Raw genomic sequence first — 20,612 nt, 5'->3', positions numbered from 1 at the left:
CTACCAGGTGAAGACACCCATCCCCTTACTCCTGCGGGGACAGCTCCGGGAGTACCAGCACATTGGACTGGACTGGCTGGTTACCATGTATGAGAAGAAGCTTAATGGCATTCTTGCTGACGAGATGGGTCTAGGCAAGACTATCCAGACCATTTCCCTGCTCGCCCACTTGGCCTGTGAGAAAGGTAACTAGGCAGGGACTTTCTCTTGGATCTCCTTGCCCTCTTTCCAGGGAAGCTTGTTTAATCACCTAAGCTTCGGCATGGTGAAACACTGTGTTGCTGCTAAGTAGCTTCAGTGACTTTGGGCAGTAACTGTATAGATAGAGGCCAGTGTAGGTGCTAGGATTCTTTTTTTAAAAAATTTTTTTTGGGAGTTCCCGTCGTGGCACAGTGGTTAACGAATCTGACTAGGAACCATGAGGTCGCGGGTTCGGTCCCTGCCCTTGCTCAGTGGGTTAATGATCCGGCGTTGCCGTGAGCTGTGGTGTAGGTTGCAGACGTGGCTGGGATCCCGCATTGCTGTGGCTCTGGCGTAGGCCGGGGGCTGCAGCTCCGATTCGACCCCTAGCCTGGGAACCTCCATATGCCGCGGGAGCGGCCCAAAGAAATAGCAAAAAAGACAAAAAAAAAATTTTTTTTTTGGAGTTCCCATTGTAGCACAGCAGGTTATGAACCTGCCCAACTAGTATCCGTGAGAATGCAGGTTTGATCCCTGGCCTTGCTTAGTGGGTTAAGGATCCAGCATTGCCATGAGCTGTGATGTAGGTCACAGATGTGGCTTGGATCCCGAGTTGCTGTGGCTGTGGTTCCACCCCAGCCCAGGAACTTCCATATGCCGTAGGTGCAGCGCTAAAAAACAAAACAAACAAAAAAATGACATGGTTGACTCAGAATCTTAGGTTAATTTCAGGTGTACAGCAAAATGATTTGGTTATACTTATGTGTATACATATATGTGTGTGAGTGTATGTTTTTCAAATTATTTTGCATTATTTTGCAATATAAGATGTTGAGTATAGTTCCCTGTGCTTTGCAGTAAACCCTTTTTGCTAATCTATTTTGTGTATAGTAGAGTGTATCTGTTAATCCCATACTCCTACTTTATCTCTCCCCCCTTTCCCTTTTGGTAATTATAATTTTGTTCTCTATGAGTTTGTTTCAGTTTTATAAGTAAGTTTGTTTGCCTTATGGTGCTTCGGAAGGGCCATTAGGGCAGAATGGTCAGGGATTTATATGAGGAACCAAGACCACAAAATTTGTATTTCCTTATCATCTCTTTATCTTTTTAAAAATTTCACTGCCCAAAATCTGGGTCTTATTTTATTTTTTTTAAATTAAGGTATAATTGGGAGTTCCCGTTGTGGCACAGCGGAAACAAATCCAACTAGGAGCCATGAGGTTGTGGATTCGGTCCCTGGCCTTGCTCAGTGTGTTAAGGATCTGGCGTTGCTGTGAGCTGTGGTGTAGCTCACCGATGAGGCTCAGATCTGGCAATGCTGTCGTTGTGGCATAGGCCTGCAGTAACAGCTCTGATTAGACCCCCTAGCCTGGGAACCTCCATATGCCATGGGTGCGCCCCCCCCCCCCAAAAGAAGATATGATTAACATATTCCATTATATTAGTTCCAAGTGTACAACGTAATGATTCGTTATTTGTATACGTGGTGAAATAATCACCAGAGTAAAAGAAGTTGACATCCATCAACATGTATAGTTATAAAACATTTTCCGTTTCCTTGTGATGATAACTTTCAAGGTCTGCTGTCTTAGCAACTTTCAAATACGCATTCCTGTATCATTAACTGTAATCACCATGTTGTACATCTCTCATTCTTTTGCTAAACAGGTAACTGGGGTCCTCATTTGATCATTGTCCCCACCAGTGTGATGTTAAACTGGGAGATGGAGCTGAAACGTTGGTGCCCCAGCTTTAAAATCCTCACTTACTATGGAGCCCAGAAAGAGAGGAAGCTCAAGCGGCAGGTGATTGATTACTCTCCTCCCTCATTGGTGCCTCCTATACTTTAAGGCCCTTTCCTCATATGAGTTCCTTTCCTTCCCCTTTTTGTTGCCAACATTCTGCTCCTGGGACTTTTCTCTTTTCTCCTAACCTGATTTCTGTCCCTTGAAGACCTTAAGATACCTTTTTTTTTTCCTCTTTTTTTTTCTTTTTTTTTGGCCAGGCCTGTGGCATGTGGAAGTTCCAGGCCAGGGATCAAACTCATGCCACAGCAGCCACCCAGGCCAATGCAGTGACAACACCTGATCCTTAACCCGCTCTACCACAAGGAAACTGTTGTCCTTTCTTTTTACCTTACTGTCTGCTGTCTTGTCCTGATACTGCAGGGCTGGACCAAGCCTAATGCCTTCCATGTATGTATAACATCTTACAAGCTGGTGCTGCAGGACCACCAGGCCTTCCGCCGCAAGAACTGGCGCTATCTCATTCTGGATGAGGCTCAGAACATCAAGAACTTCAAGTCACAGCGCTGGCAGTCATTGCTCAATTTCAACAGGTAGAGATGGAGATGGGGATTTGTGGCACAGTTGACTTAGCCTGCCTGAAGGGTGGGATGCTTGGAACCTTGGGACTTTGCTGACCATCCTTCCTCTAATTCCCTCTGTCTCTTTGCAGTCAGAGACGCCTGCTTCTGACAGGAACACCGTTGCAGAACAGCCTCATGGAACTGTGGTCCTTGATGCACTTTTTGATGCCCCATGTCTTCCAGTCTCATCGCGAGTTCAAAGAATGGTTCTCTAACCCCCTAACTGGCATGATTGAGGGCAGCCAAGAGTATAATGAAGGTCTAGTCAAACGCCTTCACAAGGTAGGGCCCGTACCAGTTTGTCAAGGGCATTGGGAAAGGCAAGGAACTAAGGGCAATACCCAGAAAATCCTTAGGGAGAGGGAAGTCGGTGCTAGGCTGAATTCACCCATTTGTTAAGCTGCATTTTTCCAGTGACTAATCCATTGAGTGACCTCATCTTTGTCCTCATTCTGCTTGTTTTATTTGATGGCGACATTTCTGTTTTTATCCTCTGAGTAGAATGATAATGCTGATCAGTTCCTGGCTTTAATTTCTCTTTACCTGACTTCACACAACTTCATATTTTTGCCGTATTCTTTCTTTCTTTTTTCCTTGGCCTTCTTTGGCTCCTCTTCCTTTGTTCAGCATTCAGCTTTTAAGTAATGTCTCTCAGCATTCTGATCTTCACTTTTTTTTTGTCTCCCAATTTACTTATTTCGCATATGTACTCATTCATAATTCCTTGACTTTCTAGACCACTCAATCTGTATTTAAATATCTGATGATGTCTTTAATTGGAAATACTCTCTTTTTCTTTAAAAAAATTTTTTTATTATCTGCCCCCAACCTTTTGACCCTTATCTGATGGGCATTTTTGTAGAGAAAACAATAAACTTCGTCTCAGTCTGGTGCCTTCAGCCTGACATTGGAGTGCAAAAAGCACTTCCCTCTCTCCTTAGCCCCCCAGGCTCAGTCCTCCATATGCAGCTCTCACCACCCTGCGCGAAAGTTCCAGTTGAGGTCACTCTGTTCTAAGCTGAACATCTCAAGCCTTGCTACCTTTTATTTCTACTCCGTTTTGGTCAACCACATCATTGTTTTGGTAAATCAGGCCAGAAACCAAGAAGTCTTCCTTAACTACGGCTTCTCCTTTAAAATTTCAAAAAATGTATCTTATTTATTTTCCTGTTTTATTGACATAGAATTGACATACAGCACTGTTTTGCATGAACAATGTAATGATTTGACTTAAATCATGAGGTGATTACTGCTATAGCTTTAGTGAAACTATACCTCTTCCTTCATCACTCTTTTTTCACTTTTTCCATGTATACTTGTACACTGTGTTTTTTCATATTTTACCTCCTGAGATCTTAGATTTGCCCTCTCTTTTCTGTTGCTGTCAGTGCCACAAATTTGTTCTCAACTTCTCACCAGGATTTACTTTCATAATCTTGTAGTTTTGACTTATCCCTTCTACGTAGTTGCTCTGCTCTCAGTCCTTCGTTTTACTGTTTCTTATGTGGTGGTATCATTTGTATGTCTGTCTCTTTCATTATAGTAAATTCCTTGAGAGGCGGGCTTGCATCTGACTCATCTTTATGTGATTGGTTCCTGGCATTGCTGCATGGCTCCATGAATGTTTACTGATGGGCTAAGCCAGCGCTCCGCTGGTCATCAGGCCAAGACCCAGGTAGAAGGTCTAGGCTGGGGCTCAGTTGCCAGCTGTTCTCCTGTCAGCCTCCTGCTTATTTGCTTTTAGGTTTTGCGGCCTTTTTTGCTGCGCCGAGTTAAAGTGGATGTTGAGAAGCAGATGCCTAAAAAGTATGAGCATGTTATCCGCTGCCGGCTCTCCAAGCGCCAGCGCTGTCTCTATGATGACTTCATGGCACAGACCACGTAAGGGAGGACCGAGGGTGGGCCTGGGACCCTAAAGTGGAGCAGAGGCGACTATCAAGATGCCCCATTTATTTCTTCTTTTTCCCAGAACTAAGGAGACACTAGCCACAGGCCATTTCATGAGCGTCATCAACATTTTGATGCAGCTTCGAAAAGTCTGCAATCATCCAAACCTGTTTGACCCTCGACCTGTTACCTCCCCCTTCATCACTCCAGGCATCTGTTTCAGCACCGCTTCTCTGGTGCTAAGGGCCACTGATGTCCACCCTCTCCAGGTAAGCAGTTGCCCCCAAGGTTGTTGGCTCTACCCCAACACTGTACCTCTTTTCTTTAGGCCAGAGTTTGTTCTTTTGCAGCCTTCTCCTGTCACCTCAGCACGTTTCCAGTTCCACTGATTTGTGTCAGTTTTAGCATGCTAATTACCAATCTCTAACCCTAAGTTTGCTTGCCCTTTAAAATAGGGATTACAGGAGTTGCCTTATGGAGCGACAGGTTAACGATACGGCATTGTCACTGCTTTAGCCAGGAAACTTCCACATGCCACAGGCATGGGAACCCACCCCCACCCCAAAGAACAAATGGGATTATAAGGTCTATTTTATAGTATGCTTGTGAGAATTGTTAATATTTTTAGAAGAGCCTGGCACGTTAATGATATCAATTTTTTTTTCTTACTCCCTCTACCCCTAGTTTTTGTTTTTATTATGGTAAAATTTACATAATAAATTTTATCCTTTTTTTTTTGTTGTTTTTTGGCTGCACATGTGGCATAAGGAAGTTTCTGGGCCAGGGATTGAACCCATGTCACCGCAGTGACCCAAACCACTGTAGTGACAATGCCAGATCCTTAGCCTGCTGCGCCATCGTAGAACTCTCAGATTTTAGCATTTTAACCATTTTTCAGCATATGGTATAGTGGCGTTGGGTACCTTCATGTGGTTGTGCAGCCATCACCACATCTGTTTTCAGAAATATTTTCATCTTACTAAACTGAAGCTTCACACTCGGTAAATGATAACTCTCCATTCTTCCTCTGTCCCCAGCACTTGGCAGCCACCTTTCTACTTTGTCTCTATAAATTATTCTAGGTATTTAATATATATGGAATTCTGTAGCATTTATCCTTTTGTGACTGGTGTATTTCACTTAATAGAATATCTTCTAAGGTTCATTGGGCATTTCCATCATGGCTCAGCAGTAGTAAATCTGATTAGTATCGATGAGGATGTGGATTCGATCCCTGACCGTGCTTGGTGAGTTAAGGATATGGTGTTGCCATGAGATGTGGTGTTGGTTACCCAGGCGCAATGGAGCTGGTGTTGGTGTGGATGTGGTGTAGGCCTGCTATAGCTCCAGTTCCACCCCTGGCCTGGGAACTTCCATATGCCTCGGGTGTGGCTCTACAAAGACCAAACAGATAAAGGTTTCATCCATGTTATGACATGTGTCAGAATTTTTTTCTTTTTAAAGTTGGGTAAAATTTTATTGTACATGTTTTTTGCTTTTTGTTTTCATGGGATTTCCGCCCCCTCCCCCTTTTTTTTTTTGCTTTTTAGGTCTGCACCCACGGCATATGGAGGTTCCCAGGCTAGGGGGTCCAATCAGAGCTACAGCTGCTGTCCTCCGCCATAGCCACAGCAATGCCAGATCTGAGCCAAGTCTGCGACCTACATACACCACAACTCACGGCAACACCAGATCCTCGACCCACTGAGCGAGGCCAGGAATTGAGCCTGCAACCTCCTGGTTCCTAATTGGATTAATTTCTGCTGTGCCACAATGGGAACTTCCTTTCTCCCTTTTAAAATTATTTATTTATTTATTTATTTATTTATTGTTTTTTAGAGCCACACCTTCAGCATATGGAAGTGCCCAGGCTGGGGTCAAGTCAGCTACAGCTGCCACCTACACCACAGCCACAGCAATGCCAGATCTGAGCCATGTCTGCAACCTACAGCACAGCTCACAACACTGGATCCTTAACCCACTGAGTGAGGCCAGGGATCGAACCCACATCCTTATGGATACTGGTTGGCTTCTTTTCTCTCTCTCTCTCTTTTTTTTTTTCCTTTCCTAAGGCTGCTTCCTGTGGCATGTGAAGGTTCCCAGGCTAGGGGTCTAATTGGAGCTACAGCTGCCGGCCTACGCCAGAGCCACAGCAACGCTGGATCTGAGCCGCATCTGCAACCTACACCACAGCTCACAGTAATGCCGGATCCTTAACCCACTGAGCAAGGCCAGGGATTGAACCTGCAACCTCATGGTTCCTAGTCAGATTTGTTAACCACTGCACCAGGACGGGAACTCCTTGGTTGGCTTCTTAACCCACTGAACCACAATGGGAACTCCTCTTTGCCTTTTTCTTAGGATCTCAGTTGTGTATATGGAGGTTCCCAGACCAGGGGTCAAATTGGAGCAACAGCTGCCAGCCTACACCACAGCTACTGCGATGCCAGATCCGAGCTGCATTTTTGACCTACACTACAGCTCGTGGCAACACCAGATCCTTAACCCACTGAGTGAGGCCAGGGACCGAACCCACATCCTCATGGATACTAGTCAGGTTCTTAACCCACCAGTCTGTTTTTAACTTTTTGAGGAACCACCATACTGTTTTCCATAGCAGCTGCACTATTTTACATTCCTGCCAACAGTTTGCAAAGGTTCTGATTTTTCCACATCTGTGCCAAGCATCTGTTTTCTGGGGTTTTCTGATAATGGCTATCTTAATGGATATCTCATTGTGTTTTTGATTTTCATTTAACTCACAATTAGTGATGTTGAGCATCTTTTCATGTGCATGTTGTTTTACTCTGGAAAAATGGCTGTTCAAGACCTTGCCTTTTTTTTTTTTTTTTTTTTCCCCTTTTTAGGGCTGCTTCCGTGGAATATGGAAGTTCCCAGGCTAGGGGTCAAATCGGAGCTGCTGCTGCCAGCCTATGCCACATCTACAGCAACATGGAATCTGAGCCACATCTGCAACTTACACCACAGCTCATGACAATGCTGGATCCTACTGAGTGAGGCCAAGGATTGAACTTGCATCCTTATGGATGCTAGTTGAGTTCGTAATCTACTGAGCCGTGATGGGAACTCCCTTTGCCAATTTTTCTTTTCTTTTTTTTTTGGTGTATTTTTGTCTTTTCTAGGGCCTCACCTGCAGCGTATGAAGGTTCCTAGGCTAGGGCTCTGATCGGAACCATAGCCGCCAGCCTCACCACAGCCACGGCAACACCAGATCTGAGCCATGTCTGCGATGTACACCACAGCTCACAGGCAACGTCGGATCCTTAACCCACTGAGCAAGGCCAGGGATTGAATCTGAAATGTCATGGTTCCTAGTCGGATTCATTAACCACTGAGCCACGTCGGGAACTCTGCCACTTTTTCAATTGAATTGTTAGGGGTTTTTTTTTGTTGGGTTGTAGAACTACTTTATGTTTGCCAGATATTGGCTTCTTAGCAGATACATGATTTGTTAATAGCTTGGTCCCATTCTTTGGGTCCCCTTTTCACTCTATTAATAGTGTCCTTTGATACATTCCTGCTTATCATTTTTTTTCTATTCTTGTCTGTGCTTTTGGTGTGATATCCAAGAAGTCATTGCCACATTGTCCTCTTTGACCCCTTGCTTTTGTATTATTTTTTATGTCAGCGGATAGACATGGGTCGGTTTGATCTCATTGGCCTGGAGGGTCGTGTCTCTAGATATGAGGCTGACACATTTCTGCCCCAGCACCGCCTTTCCCGTCGGCTTCTGCTAGAGGTGGCTACTGCTCCTGACCCCCCACCCCGGCCCAAGCCAGTCAAGATGAAGGTCAACAGGTACCAGGGTTGAGGAACTAGGGGATGGGTTCCTAGAAAAAAGTGGCTGCAGCTGGCTCTGGGGAATTGTGGGAAGGATAGAATTGGAGGCTAGACTACAATGTTTGTGCGAGATGGATTCAAAATATTTGGATTGGGGAAGAAACTAAAAGATGGTCCTGGGAGAGGCCCTTGTGTCTTTCACTGATTTCCCCCACCCTCCACCTTGGTGCTTTTTGGTTATCGGATATCTTTCCCTCTTTCTCCTTTGGGTCTTAACCTTTCCCTCCTTTGTTTTTATAATCTCTGTTCTTCTACCTTACCTTCCTTGTTTTTCCTTACTTGTTTATTCATTTCTTCTTACTCTCCCTCTTTTCCCACCCATCCCCTTGTTTTTTCCTCATAGGATGCTGCAGCCAGTGCCCAAGCAAGAAGGCCGTACAGTGGTGGTGGTGAACAGTCCACGGACCCCCCTGGGCCCTGTCCCAGTCCGACCCCCTCCAGGCTCTGAGCTGTCAGCCCAGCCCACCCCTGGCCCAACCCCCCCAGTGCTGCCAGCACCACTGATGGTATCGCCCTCGCCTGCTGGGCCCCCACTTATTCCAGCATCCCGGCCTCCTGGCCCTGTACTTTTGCCCCCACTGCAACCAAACAGTGGGCCTCTCCCCCAGGGTGAGTTGCAAAGGAGCTAGGATGCTGGGGGTTACTTTAGGCAAATTGTTCAGATTTCGGGAGATGTGATGAAATTAGTGTTTGAGGAACTGGGTTGGAGAAGGGGTTTGATATTTGATGGGCTAGAAGGAATTATGTGTGGAGGTTTCTAGTAGGTTAAGGCTTTAGTCAAGGTATATCTGAGAAGTGTTTGCTTTTTGTTTACAGTGTTGCCATCACCTCTGGGGGTCCTGAGTGGGACCTCACGGCCTCCTGCACCAACCCTGTCCCTGAAGCCAGCCCCGCCTGCCCCTGTTCGCCTGAGCCCTGCCCCACCCCCAGGTTCCTCCAGCTTATTGAAGCCCCTTACAGTCCCACCAGGGTATACCTTCCCTTCTGCTGCTGTCACCACCACCTCTACCACCACAGCCACTGCTCCCACCACGGCAGTACCAGCTCCTACTCCTGCACCACAGCGCCTCATTCTGTCTCCTGATATGCAAGCTCGCCTGCCGTGTAAGTTCCTGGGGCTTTGTGCAGGAGTAGAACTTGAGGTGGGAAAAAGGCTTATTTGCCATGGAGCTGGAGAAGAAAAGTTTGGGGCCATGAGTGTGTCAAATTTTTGGTAGCTACGATATATTAGGTATTTTGGTAGATACCAATAAATCATAAGCAAGAGTCCTCAAGAAGTTCCCAGTATGGCTCAGTGGGTCATAAACCCGACTGGTACCTGTGAGGATGTGGGTTTGATCCTTGGCCCCGCTCAGTGGGATCCAGCATTGCTGTGAGCTGTGGTGTAGGTCGCAGACGCAGCTTGCATCCCATGTTACTCTGGCTGTGGCGTAGGCCAGAGGCTGCAGCTCTGATATGACCCTGACCCAGGAATGTCCATATGCCTTGGGTGTGGCCCTAATAAACTCGAGCCCTCAAGTAGTTCACAGTGTGGTGGGGGAAATGGCACATAGGTGAATAAAGAGGGGTAAGCTTAGCAGTAGAAAATTATTTGGGATAACAGAGCAGTGTAAGGAGGGGGCTGGTGATACGATTAGCTCAGTATGGTGGCAGGCTGTTAGAGGATGTCAAGGAGATAGCAGGTGAACAGGTGGGATTGGAAGGAGTAGTATGTCAAAAGTTCCAAAGCTGTACATGGAGGCAGAACTTGTTGGAACATGGTAAATTTAGGAGCTTTAAAGTTTGGAGAAACTGGAGACTCGTGCTTCATGAAGGTCTGTGAAGTGACATTGAGCAGAGTGAGCTTGGTGTACATTAAGCCCCTTCTTTATTTATAGCAGGTGAAGTGGTCAGCATCGGGCAGTTGGCCTCCCTGGCACAACGTCCAGTGGCTAGTGCAGGGGGAAGCAAACCTCTCACCTTCCAAATCCAGGGCAACAAGCTGACTTTGACTGGTGCCCAGGTGCGCCAGCTTGCTGTGGGGCAGCCCCGCCCGCTGCAAAGTAGGTAAAACCCACCCCCTGTCCTGCCTTTTTCCTCCTCTTCCTTGTCCTTTTGTTTTTGTGGCTCTTTTCAGACGTCAGCCTTTATGTTTCGCTCCCTAGCTTTTGGTGGGGGGGGCCAAGGGGAATGGTTGGAGGGGGTCTTTTGATCAAGGTAGGGATGAAGTCTTTCTAGAGAAGTTATTCTTCCTTCTCTGTTCTTTCTCTCTTCTCTTGCCCTTGCCTCTGCCCTCCTCCGGCTGATAGCTGCTTCTCTCTCTCTTTCTCTCTTCCCTTAACCCAGGGAATGTGGTGCACCTGGTGTCAGCAGGGGGGCAGCACCACCTCATCAGCCAGCCTGCCCATGTGGCCCTCATCCAGGCCGTGGCCCCGACCCCTGGCCCCACCCCTGTCTCTGTGCTGCCTTCTTCGACCCCCAGCACCACCCCTGCCCCCACTGGCCTCAGCCTTCCGCTTGCTGCTAACCAGGGTGAGGCTTCTGGCCTTCCTACTTACTTAGCCTTTGCTGGCCTTGATCCTTCTAGGCATACCCTGGGCGGCTACTATCTGTCCAGCCTTCCCTCAGTGTTGTTTGCCCCTGCCAGTATCTCTATTAGCTGTCTGCTACCCTCTCCTGCCCTTGGACTTCTTCCATCCTTTGGGTCTTTTGTTTCTTTTCTACCTTCCCCTCAATGTAGCTTCCTCTTGCAGTGCCACCAACCATGGTGAATAATACAGGCGTGGTGAAGATTGTAGTGAGACAGGCCCCTCGGGATGGACTGACTCCTGTTCCTCCGTTGGCCCCAGCACCCCGGCCTCCAAGCTCTGGGCTTCCAGCTGTGTTGACTCCACGCCCCACCTTAACCCCTGGCCGGCTATCCACGCCTACTCTGGGTAGTGCCCGGGCCCCCATACCCACGTCCACTCTGGTGAGGCCCCTTCTCAAGCTGGTCCACAGTCCTTCGCCTGAAGTCAATGGTGAGTCCAGGTGGCTGAGGCCAATAATTTCTGCCAGAAATGGAGAGGTGGCCAAGAGGGTTTCTCAAGTCACTCACATCCTTTCATTATCAGCATATTGATTTGCATTGGCCCTCAAAACGGACTCTTGGACCCTTGCCTTATTCCAAGATACATTAGTTGGGACCTTGGAGGAAAAGGAAATGTTAAATTGTCAGATTCCTTGAATCTGTTTATGGTATGGGAGTGAAGGTTTTCTGGGAAACAGGTGCAGCTTGAGGGTAAGGGAAAGGTTGGTACAGGGTCATAGATCAGTGAAAGAACGTTGGGCTGATTTATCTTATGTCTCCACAGCTTCAGCACCCGGAGCTGCTCCATTGGCCATCTCTTCTCTTCCTGTGCCGTCCTCACTCCCTGGGCCAGTCTCTTCTCCGATGCCGGTTCCCAACTCCTCTCCACTTGCTAGTCCTGTGTCTTCTGCAGTCTCAGTTCCAGTGTCATCTTCACTCCCCATTTCTATCTCCACAACGCTTCCTGCCCCGGCCTCAGTTCCACTCACCATCCCCATCTCAGCCCCCTTGCCTGTTTCAGCTTCGGGCCCAGCTCTTTTGACCAGTGTGACTCCGACACTGGCACCTGTTGTCTCAGCAGCTACTGGACCTCCCTCTTTGGCACCAGTTGGGGCTTCCCCATCAGCGTCAGCCTTGACCCTAGGTTTGGCCTCAACTCCATCCCTGTCCCCATCTCAGGCACCTGGTCATCCTCTGTTGTTGGCTCCAGCCTCTTCACATGTCCCAGGGTTGAACTCAACTGTGGCCCCAGGATGTTCACCTGTTCTGGTGCCAGCTTCTGCTCTGGCCAATCCTTTTCCGGCAGCACCAAATCCAGCTCCAGCTCAGGCTTCCCTTCTGGCTCCAGCACCTACTGCATCTCAGGCTCTGGCCACCTCTCTGGCTCCCATGGTGGCATCACCAACAGCAATCCTGGCTCCTCCTTCTTCTCTGGCTCCTCTTCCAGTCCTGGCTCCGTCACAGACTTCGATTCCAGTTCTGGCTTCGTCATCTACTCCAGGAACTCCTTTAGCCTCAGCTTCTTCACTGGTGCCAGCCCCGGCTCCTGCATTGGCTCCATCGTCAGCTCAAACCATGGTACCGGCCCCGGTTCCATCACCTCTCCCAAGTCCGGCTTCTACGCAGACACTGGCTTTACCCTCAGCTTTAGCATCCACTCTTGGCGGCTCATCTCCATCTCAGACACTGTCTTTGGGAACTGGGAGCCCTCAAGGTCCCTTTCCAGCTCAGACGTTGTCGTTGACTCCAGCATCATCCCTAGTACCAGCTCCAGCCCAGACACTGTCTTTGGCACCAGGACCACCATTGGGTCCATCTCAGACGCTATCTCTGGCACCAGCACCCCCTCTGGCTCCAGTTTCTCCGATGGGCCCGGCCCCAGCTCACACACTGACTTTGGCTCCAGTATCGTCATCTGCTGCTTCACTCCTGGCCCCACCTTCAGTGCAAACACTGACCTTGAGCCCTGCCCCAGTTTCGGTGCCCGCCATAGGCCCAGTGGCAACTCAGACTCTGGCGCTGGCCCCAGCCTCAACACAGGCCCCAGCTTCCCAGGCATCCTCTCTTGGGGTTTCTGCATCTGGTGCCGCTCCCTTGCCCGTCACCATGGTATCCCGGCTGCCTGTTTCCAAGGATGAGCCTGAGACACTGACATTACGCTCTGGTCCCCCCAGCCCTCCTTCCACTGCTACCTCGTTCAGTGGTCCCCGGCCTCGACGCCAGCCCCCACCACCACCTCGTTCCCCTTTCTATCTGGTAAGTTTTACTGCCTTAAAGGAGAGGGAAAAGAAAATTGAATTTCATTGGAGTGTTGGTAGAGTGATTAGAACAAAAAATGTCACCAGTGCTCGCTGGCGCAGTGGGTTAAGAATTCAACTGCACGGGCTCAGGTCACTGCCAGAGTGAGGGTTCAATCCACGGGCTGGCGCAATGGGTTAAAGGACGCAGCTGCAGCTCGGATTCAGTCCCTTTCCTGGTAACTTCATATGCAGCAGATGTGGCCATTAGAAGGGAAAAAAAATTCACTTTTACCTTGGTAAATTAGCTCCTGGTTTTGTGGACCTAATATTTGAACTTGAAATGCCGTTAAGGCCCATCTCTTGCCTGCGCCTTTTTTTTTTTTTTTTTTGGCTTTTTAGGGCCACACTTGTGGCATGTGGAAATTTCCAGGCTAGGGGTTGAATTGGAGCTGCAGCTGCCAGCATACATCATAGCCACTGCAACACCAGATCCGAGCCTCACCTGCAACCTGCACAGCAGCTCATGGCAATGGCTGGAACCCTAACCCACTGAGTAAGGCCAGGGAACAAACCCGCATCATCATGGATGCTAGTTGTGTTCGTTTCTGCTGAGCCACAGTGGGAACTTCCTTGTTCTGCCTTTCCTACAGGAGTAATTGACAAATAATGTACTTTGGGGAAGGTGTTGGTGTTTGTTTTTTGGCTATACCAGCAGCATGTGGAAGTTCCCAGGCCAGGGATCAAACCCTGCACGGCATCAACCTGGCATCAACCTGAGCCGCTGTGTGGCAATGCTGGATCCTTATTCTGCTGCGCCCCAAAGGAACACCTACATGATGTATACTGATGTGTTCAAGACTTTGTTGTCGAAGTTTGTTTCTTTGGTTCTTGCTTACTCTTCAGAGTTAGTATTGGCATCTAGTACCTTCATTTTATAGATGAAACTAGCCTATTATATGATGTGGTGAAAGTTACACAACTTGTGAGAATACAGATGTGCTGATTCCATTGTTTTTTCCTCTTCTCCACAAGAGGCAGTTCTCAGGGACAGGGAAGACTTTTCTTTTTCTTTTTGTCTTTTTGCCATTTCTTGGGCTGTTCCTGCGGCATGTGGAGGTTCCCAGGCTAGGGGTCGAATCGGAGCTGTAGCCGCCAGCCTATGCCAGAGCCACAGCAACGCAGGATCTGAGCCGCGTCTGCAATCCTTAACCCACTGAGCAAGGCCAGGGATTGAACCCGAAACCTCATGGTTCCTAGTCAGATTCGCTAACCACCGAGCCACGACGGGAACTCCGGGAAGATTTTTCTTGTGCTAAAACTCTGTATCACCATCATCAAGTACTTGAATGAAGTGAGAAACAATACCACAAAGTACAGTTCCAGAAAGATCATAGTCTTTTAACTTTAATGGTCATTTCCTGTTATTTTTTACTGCAGTGGTGGTTAAGTGGGCAATAAAAAGAACTCTATTCCCTGTCACTTCATGGGCTTTCTGGTAGGTTTTTTTATTTATTTATTTTCTTCTTTGGCTGCCCTGTGGCATGTGGAGTTCCCAGGCCAAGGGTCAGATCCTAGCTGAAGTCAAGACCTAAGCTGCAGCTGTGGCAACACTGGTTCACTAACACACTGTGCTGGGCTGGGGATTGAACCCCTTTCCCAGCGCTCCCAGCATGCTGCTGATCCCATTATACCCTTGCAGGAACTCTTTTCCTTTTTAAAATGGCCACACCGAAGCATGTGGAAGTTCCTGGCCTAGGGAATTGAGTCCAAACTGCAGCTGCAACCTACCCTGCAGCTATAGCAATGCTGGATCCTTTAAGCCCCTACTCCAGAATCCACACCTCTATAGCAGACTTAGCCACTGCAGTCAGATTCTTAGCCCATTGCACCATATCAGGAACTCCTCCGGTAGCCTTTTTTTTTTTTTTTTTTTTAAACCATGTATGTAATTCCGTATTATTTTGGTTAAATTAAAGTTACAGGAGTTTTTGTTGTGGCTCAGCAGTAAAGAGCCCAGCTGGTATCTATGAGGATGTGGGTTCGATCCTTGGCCTCGCTCAGTTGCTTAAGGATCCGAGTTGCTATGAGCTATAGTTTAGGTTGCAGATGCAGCTCAGATTTGGCACTGCTGTGGCTGTGGTGTAGGTGGGCACTTCTAGCTCTCATTTGACCCCTAGCCTGGGAACCTCCATGTGCTGTGGGTGCCGCCCTAAAAAGACAAAATTTGAAGTTACAACTCAGAATAAGTAACCCAGACCTAAGAAGAAGAAAGATCTGATGAGTCCTTTCAGGCCCTGTGGTCTTTTTTGTAAGTCTGGTAATAGAGTTGCTGCTTATTTTTTGCCTCAGCCCTAGTACTCCACCCTCCATCAGTGCCCCTGGCTCCACCTTTGGTCTTTAATGTTACCAGAGTGGTCTGGCTTTTTTTTTTTTTTTTGGCTTTTTGGCTTTTTGCTATTTCTTTGGGCCGCTTCTGCGGCATATGGAGGTTCCCAGGCTAGGGGTCGAATCGGAGCTGTAGCCACCGGCCTACGCCAGAGCCATAGCAACTCGGGATCCGAGCCGCGTCTGCAACCTACACCACAGCTCACGGCAACGCCGGATCGTTAACCCACTGAGCAAGGGCAGGGACCGAACCTGCAACCTCATGGTTCCTAGTCGGATTCGTTAACCACTGCGCCACGACGGGAACTCCTGGTCTGGCTTTTTAAAGTAGAGAGATATGAGCCTAGATCCTAGCCCAAGAGTGCAACCTCATGGTCTTTGCTAAATTTTCATTGCTCTGCAAGTAGGTATCAGCCTCTTGACACTGTTTTTTTCTTTATACCATTTGACATATAAATCACATACATATAATTCACTCATTTAAACTGTACAATTAATTGGCTTTTAGTATATTTGGGGTTGTGCAACCATGACCATAATCAACTTTAGAATATTTTTATGGCCCTACAAAGAAACCCCACCTCCTTAGCCATCATCCCAAAACCTTTCCATGCCTTCCAGCTCTATGTAATCACTAATCTGCTTTTTTGTCTCTATAGATTAATCTGTGGAATCATATAACATATAGTCTTTTGTGTCTGGTTTCTTTCAACCTAATGTTTTTGAGTGATATTTATCTGATATTGAGACAAATATATAATGTATATTGGTACTTCGTTAATTTTATTGTTGAATAATATTCCATTGTACAAATATACCACATATATCTATTCATCAGTTGATGGGGGAACATTTGGATTGTTACTACTTTTTTGTCTGTTATAAATAATGCTGCTGTGAACATTTGTGTGTAAGACTTTGTATCTTCTCATGTTTACCGTTATGGCAGATGTAAATTTAGGATTGGAATTGCTGGGTTATGCTAACTGTGTTTGACTTTCTGATGAACTGCCAAACTGTTTTCCAAAGTGACTGTACCATTTTACATTTCCACTAGCAGCTTGTTAAGGGTTCTAGGTTTTATACATCTTTGCCAAAAACTTACTGTCTTTTTTATTATAATATTCATTCTAGTGGGTATGAAGTGGTATCTTGTGGTTTTGATTTGAATTTTCCTGATGACTAATGATGTTGAGCATCTGTTCAGTAGTTATTGGCCTTTTGTTTATCTTCTTTGAAGAAATGTCTGTTTAGATCCTTTGCCTTTTTGGGTTTTTTGTTTTGTTTTTTTTGTTTGTTTTTGTTTTTTTAGCTATTTTAGGGCCACACTGGTAGTATATGGAGGTTCCCAGGCTAGGGGTCAAATCAGAGCTATTGCCGCTGGCCTACACCATAGCCACCAGTGCAGGATCCAAGCTGCATCTGCAACCTACACCACAGCTCACGGCAACACCAGATCCTTAACCCACTGAGCGAGGCCAGGGATAGAACCTGCATCCTCACGCATCCTAGTTGGGTTTGTTAACTGCTGAGCCGCAAAGGGAACTCCCCTTTACCTTTTTTAATTGAGTTTTATTTTATTCCTTCTGAGTATTGAGTTGTAGGAGTTTTTTTTTTTTTTTTTTTTTTTTCCTTTTTGCGGCCATCCCTGTAGTATATGGAAGTTTCTAGGCCAGGGGTCAAATTGGAGCTGCAGCTGCTGGCCTAAGCCACACCCATAGCAACGCTGGATGCGAGCCGTGCCTGCAACCTACACCACAGCTCGTGGCAACTCCAGATTCCCGACCCACTGAGTGAGGCCAGGGATTGAACTCACGTCCTCATGGATCCTAGTCAGGTTCATTTCTGCTTGGGCACAATGGGAACTCCTGTAGGAGTTCTTTATTCTGAATACAGGTCCTTTCTCAGATACATGGATTTGCAGATGTTTTCTGCTTTGCCACTACTTTGGAGAGCTGGCCTTAGTGATGTTTTTCTTCTGCTAGAATGCTTTCCTTCCTCACTTAATCACCAGGAGCCAAGAAGTCAATCTTAAGGTAGTAGTCAGGAAGGGAGATTTGGGTCACTGCTTCTTTTCAGGACCATTTCTTGGTCCAGTCTCCTTCATTATTTGTTCATTTTAATAGCATATTTATTGAGAGCCTACCTTGTGCCAGGTACTGAGCTAGGTGATTACATTAAAAAATTAGATAAGTTCACGTTATATGGGGCTTACAGCTTAGTGGGTAGAAGATAGAGTCATGCAGCTGTAAAACTTAAGTGTGCTAAGTGCTGCGAAAAAGAGGAGGTTCCTGTGAAACTGGAATCACAAAGATGAGAAAAGATTGGGTCAAGATGACACAGATTTTTGTCAGCCAGGGCACTCCCATTTTCTCTCTCAGGGTGATGGTACCCAAGCATCTGGTTAGCTATTCCCATCCTACCCATCCCAGTCTGGCCTTTGGCAGAAACCTGCTGTGGGTTTGATTAGCCCCTCTGTATCCTGGCGGGATTTTAATAATTGTTTTGAATCTACTGCAGGAAGAAAAATTAGTTTGGATATTCTGCAGTTAAGTGTTATATGGGAAAATTCTCACAAATCATCCATTCTATAAGCTTTCGAATATATGGATGTTTTTTGCTTTTCAGGGCTGCACCTACAGCATGTGGAAGGTCCCAGGCTAGGGGTTGAACCTGAGCTGCAGCTGTGGGCCTATACCACAGCCACAGCAACGCTGGATCCTTAACCCACTGAGCAAGGTCAGGGATCGAACCTGGATCCTCATGGATCCTAGTCAGATTTGTTATTGCTGAGCCACGACAAGAACTCCAAAAATATGGATCTTAATTTTGAATATAGAGGGATCTACTTTGGTAGCATACAGGGAAGTTCAGGTTTCTCTTACAGAGAGGTTATTTCGTATAACATTGTGAAAGGAATCACTCTTATTAATGACAGTTTGAAAAACTAAAATAGTGGGTTTTTTTTTTTTTTAAGTTTATTGGTTTCCATAGGTAATGTTTAATTCTGGGAGGAAATGCCAGTTTTTTATAAGGACGCTGATTACTTTTTCTGTGTTTCTCCTCTCATCCTCAGGACTCTCTGGAGGAAAAGCGGAAACAGCAGCGGTCTGAGCGCCTGGAACGGATTTTCCAACTTAGTGAGGCTCATGGGGCCCTGGCACCCGTGTATGGGACTGAAGTCCTGGATTTCTGTACCCTGCCCCAACCTGTTGCCAGCCCCATCGGCCCTCGTTCTCCTGGCCCCAGCCACCCCACCTTTTGGACTTATACCGAGGCTGCCCGCCAGGCTGTACTGTTTCCCCAGCAACGACTAGACCAGCTGTCAGAAATCATTGAGAGGTTGGCAGGGCTAAGTGCTAATGGGAAGTGGGTCTTGGGGCCTCTGAGTGGATATAGTGGTTAGGGCTGGTAAAGGTGCTAATTTCTGGGGCCTTTCAGAATTCCATATATACTACTTGCCTTCTTCTTTTTATAGGTTCATCTTTGTCATGCCTCCTGTGGAGGCACCTCCCCCTTCCCTGCATGCCTGCCACCCACCTCCTTGGCTGGCCCCACGTCAGGCAGCCTTCCAAGAGCAATTGGCCTGTGAGCTCTGGCCACGGGCTCGTCCTTTGCACCGTATTGTGTGTAACATGCGCACCCAGTTCCCTGACTTGAGGCTCATCCAGTATGATTGCGGTGAGTTCATTAGCCAGTGGAGGTCCCTTGACCTTTTTTCTTATCTTAGTAGCATGACTTATATCAAAGGGATGCTGTACATAAGGTCTCTGTGGATTTCATTAAACATTAGATAACTTTTTTAGTACACATACATGTGCACACATTTATTTATTTATTTATTTATTTATTTATAATGGCTGTACCCATGGCTCATGAAAGTTCTGGGTCAGGTGTCAAATCTGAGCCTCTCAGCAGCAGCAGTGCTAGATCCCAGGGACCTGAGGCACTGCAGTCAGATTCTTAATCCACGATGCCACAGCAGGAGCTCCTTAGGTAATTTTTTTTTTCCTTTTGATTTTTTGTCTTTTATCTTTTTAGGGCTACACCTGCAGCATTTGGAGGTTCCCAGGCTAGGGGTCGAATTGGAGCTCCACCTGCCGGCCTATGCCACAGTCACAGCAATGCCAGATCTGAGCCACATCTGCGACCTATACCATAGCTCATGGCAACACCAGATCCTTAACCCACTCACCAAGGCCAGGGATCGAACCGGCATCCTCATGGATGCTAGTTGGGTTCGTTAACCTCTGAGCCACAACATGAACTCCAGGTAATTCTTTTAGGTTATGCCTACAGGTAGGATGGAGAAGTGTAGGCCTTATGATAGATTCTTTGCATTCATGAATTTGATGAAAGTTGAAAATGTGTGCTGAACTCAGTATATTCAGTGATTATGTTGTGACCATCACATACTAATAGTTGGAGATGTAATGGCAAATGAGATACCACAGCATGGAGTTGTCAGAGTTATGGGGAAAGCCATGAGGTGGTACACAGTAAATATTTAGTACCTTTTGCTTTGGGAAAAGACTTTTGGTTAGAATCAATTTGGCTACAAGTCACAGAATACCAACCAAAAGTGGCTTAAACCACAAGATCATTTATTGTTTACTTAATGAGAAATGCTGAGAATGGAGTATAAAGGGCTGGTTTAACAGCTTAGTGGTGTCTTCATGGATCCAGGATTTCCACAGGCCATCCTGAGCTTTTATCTCTCTCTCTTTTGTTTGCTTATTTATTTATTGTCTTTTTTTTGTCTTTTCAGGGCGACACCAGTGGCATATGGAGGTTCCCAGGTTAGGGGTCTAATTGGAGCTGTTGCTGCCTGTCTATGCCACAGCTATAGCAACGCCAGGTCCTAGCCGAGTCTGTGCCCTACACCACAGCTCACGGCAACGCCGGATCCTTAACCCAATGAGCGAGGCCAGGGATTGAACCCGCAACCTCATGGTTCTTAGTCGGATTGTTTCTGTGCCACAATGACGGGAACTCCTCTTTCTCTTTTTTTTTGGTCTTACCCATGGCATGTGGAAGTTCCTGGCCCAGGGATCAAATCCGGGCCTCAGTTATGATCTTTGCCTCAGCTGGGGCCATGCTGAATCCTAAACCTACTGTGCAGGGCTGGGGATTGAACCTGCGC

General features: G+C 47.0%; 1 protein-coding gene across 6 annotated transcripts in view; it reads left to right on the top strand.

The window, feature by feature from the left end:
* The window catches only part of SRCAP (Snf2 related CREBBP activator protein), a 39,386-nt gene that overhangs the window by 9,653 nt on the left and 9,121 nt on the right, over positions 1-20,612 (top strand). For 5 of the 6 annotated variants that reach the window (XM_047780013.1, XM_047780015.1, XM_047780014.1 and 2 more), the window contains exons 13-27: positions 8-185; positions 1,849-1,985; positions 2,349-2,518; positions 2,638-2,830; positions 4,293-4,429; positions 4,518-4,704; positions 8,085-8,254; positions 8,640-8,905; positions 9,113-9,400; positions 10,174-10,338; positions 10,622-10,807; positions 11,029-11,295; positions 11,629-13,100; positions 18,546-18,811; positions 18,948-19,150. In XM_047780013.1, the coding sequence (XP_047635969.1) occupies positions 8-185; positions 1,849-1,985; positions 2,349-2,518; positions 2,638-2,830; positions 4,293-4,429; positions 4,518-4,704; positions 8,085-8,254; positions 8,640-8,905; positions 9,113-9,400; positions 10,174-10,338; positions 10,622-10,807; positions 11,029-11,295; positions 11,629-13,100; positions 18,546-18,811; positions 18,948-19,150 (4,285 nt within the window). The remainder of the gene's footprint in view (positions 1-7; positions 186-1,848; positions 1,986-2,348; positions 2,519-2,637; positions 2,831-4,292; positions 4,430-4,517; positions 4,705-8,084; positions 8,255-8,639; positions 8,906-9,112; positions 9,401-10,173; positions 10,339-10,621; positions 10,808-11,028; positions 11,296-11,628; positions 13,101-18,545; positions 18,812-18,947; positions 19,151-20,612) is intronic. The other variant, XM_047780016.1, reaches the window with a different exon arrangement.

The sequence above is a fragment of the Phacochoerus africanus genome, chromosome 5 (genome assembly GCF_016906955.1).
Source record: "Phacochoerus africanus isolate WHEZ1 chromosome 5, ROS_Pafr_v1, whole genome shotgun sequence".
Taxonomy (NCBI): domain Eukaryota; kingdom Metazoa; phylum Chordata; class Mammalia; order Artiodactyla; family Suidae; genus Phacochoerus; species Phacochoerus africanus.
The sequence above is the reverse complement of the archived record's forward strand: the minus strand, read 5'-3'. Positions and strand labels throughout refer to the sequence as shown.